General features: G+C 50.2%; 1 protein-coding gene across 3 annotated transcripts in view; it reads right to left on the reverse strand.

The window, feature by feature from the left end:
- The window catches only part of LOC144952222 (uncharacterized), a 24,303-nt gene that overhangs the window by 5,461 nt on the left and 16,342 nt on the right, over window positions 1–2,500 (reverse strand). Inside the window, exon 2 of one of the 3 annotated variants that reach the window (XM_078882636.1) lies at window positions 1,763–2,179. In XM_078882636.1, the coding sequence (XP_078738762.1) occupies window positions 1,763–1,951 (189 nt within the window). In that variant the 5' untranslated portion in view covers window positions 1,952–2,179. Of the gene's footprint in view, window positions 1–1,762; window positions 2,236–2,500 lie in introns of those variants that run through there. The other 2 variants (XM_078882637.1, XM_078882635.1) reach the window with 2 other exon arrangements.

A 2,500-nucleotide genomic window follows, 5' to 3' on the forward strand; every position in this document is an offset into this window, starting at 1 on the left:
CGTCACAGCTCGATAGCTGTATCAAGTAAATGAGAAATTCAAAGAGATCCTACCGCGTATATATACTGGTTGAGAGGGGGGGGGGTGCCAGAGTTGTTAAAGTCCCATTAGCAGCAGTTGCACTTTAACAACTCTGGCACCCCCCCCCCCTCTTAGCCAGTCTACATAACAAAGGCTCAGTCGAAAAGTGTATTGGTTTGGCCATGTTAGTTTGTTGTAGTACAGAGTTAGACTGATGGCCTTAATCTAAGTTGTCTTGTGGTTGTTGTTGTTGTTGTTTGACTTGCATCCCACTGGGATTTTTGCACACAGCGTTGGTGTACGGTGCTTTTTCTGCAATATTTTGCTGTCTTTAATTGGATTTTCTGTTTGCACTCAGTCACACATAGTCACTTTAAGATGTTTTCTTGTTCGTGTTTTAGTTTTTTGTTTGTTGCGGTTGCACCCGATTCAAGAGCCGAATGGCTCACAGGGCTATACCTAATACATGAACTTGAACTTGAACTATGCTCCATTGAAAACGAATCTCTTTTGAACTGCTTGTTGTTCTGAGTTTGCTGTCCTTCCCATCGCACTGCCGACGACCAAGGTTGGTTACATCGGGTGGCGAAAAAAGTTAAACACACGCGCAAGTACAGCGAACACCAAAGACAAAGATATCATAATTGTTTTTTTACCCTTCTATCTGGCAACAAAACTGACGCCTTTTTTACGAGGAGTCATGTTTGCATAGACCACAATGCCTGCAGTCATAACGCAAACAAAAAACACAACTCTGATAATGTATGCACTGTCCTTGGCAAATGAGGTACCAATGATGTAAATGCTTTACCCCGAGCTCTCATACTCTGGTGGTGCATTGTCTTTGAGTTGTGCGCCTTTTGGCGTCATCTGGTCCAACACCATGTTGAGACTAGGCTCTAAGGAAAGCTGTCTCGGCTGTGGACCAATCAACTTCAAGGACAGTGCATACATTATCAGAGTTGTGTTTTTTGTTTGCATTATGACTGCAGGTATTGTGGTCAATGCAAACATGACTCCTCGTAAAAAAGGTGTCAGTTTTGTTGGCACATAAAAGGGTCAAAAAACAATTACATATTTTACTGCCAAATGAGGTACCAATGGTACAAAGATATCCCTCGTGTAGCCTCCAATTCTAGATTTGAAGCTTTCGTGACTGCAAGGATTCATATTCTTAGGTTGTTTCGGTAAAGTCACGTAGGTTAAACATTAAAATTAATAAAAGTAAAATAAAAATCACGACGTTTCGGAGGCAACACAAGCTTCCGTCTTCAGGTGGAACCGTCACAGCACGATTGCTGTATCAAGTGAATGAGAAATTCCAATAAAACAGTCCTTGTATATATACTGGTTGAGGGTGGGAGGAGCCAAGGTAGGCCCTGGAAATTATTTTATTTTATTTTTTATAATATTCAGGGGCCTACCTTGGCTCCTCCCACCCTCAACCAGTATATACACAAGGACTGTTTCCTTGGAATTTCTCACTCACTTGATACAGCTATCGTGCTGTGACGGTTCCACCTGGAGACGGAAGCTTGTGTTGCCTCCGAAACGTCGTGATTTTTTATTTTATTTTACTTTTATTAATTTAATTTTTTTACCTACGTGACTTTACCGAAAAAACCTAAGAATATAGCCTCTTATTACCCACCCCCCTACGCTCGCTGCCCTGTGCCGTAGCGAAGGTCAACCCCTTGCGCTACCTGGCCGGTGCCGTAGTGCGGAGTGCACCCCCACGTACCTTCCATGAACGGTAGTCGCTCTGCGTCACCGATCGGTCCTTGCCGGCGTCCAGACCCCGCGACGACGCCGCCGCTCCACCACCACCACCACCACCGGCACCACCACCAGCACCACCAGCACCACCACCACCGGCACCACCACCACCACCACCGCCTTGCTCCCGGAACGCATCACCCGACCCCGGCATGGAGCTCCCCCAGGACCCCGTGGCGTTCGACGGCAACCCGGCAGCGGCGGTGGTGGTGGCGGTGGTGGCGGTGACGGTGGCGGTGACGGTGGTGGGGAGACCCTGGCAGGAGGTCGCACTGCCCCGGTGGAGCCCCCCGAATTGGGGGGCCTCTGAGTCCCCCAGCTCGGAGTAGCGCGGCGTGGCGAGGGGGATGCCGAGGGGGATGGAGATGTCCGCCTTGTCCAGCTGCGCCCAGAAGCGCGCCAGGCAGCAGGCACGCGTGATGCACGGCCACGCCATCGGTGGTAGTGGTGGTGGTTGTTGTGGTGGTGGTGGTGGGGGTGGAGGTGGTGGTGGTGTGTGTGTGTGGTGGTGGGGGTGGTGGTTGTGGTGTTGTGGTGGAGGTGGTGCTGGTGGTGGTGTGTATGGTGGTGGAGGAGGTGGTGGTAGTAGAGGTGGTGGTGGTTGTGGTTGTTGTGGTGGTGGTGGTTGTGGTTGTGGTGGTGGTGGGGGTGGTGGTGGGGGTGGTGGTGGTGGTGGGGGTGGGGATGTGTGGTAGAGGTGGTG

The sequence above is a fragment of the Lampetra fluviatilis genome, chromosome 66, assembly GCF_964198595.1.
Source record: "Lampetra fluviatilis chromosome 66, kcLamFluv1.1, whole genome shotgun sequence".
NCBI classification, from domain to species: Eukaryota; Metazoa; Chordata; class Hyperoartia; order Petromyzontiformes; family Petromyzontidae; genus Lampetra; species Lampetra fluviatilis.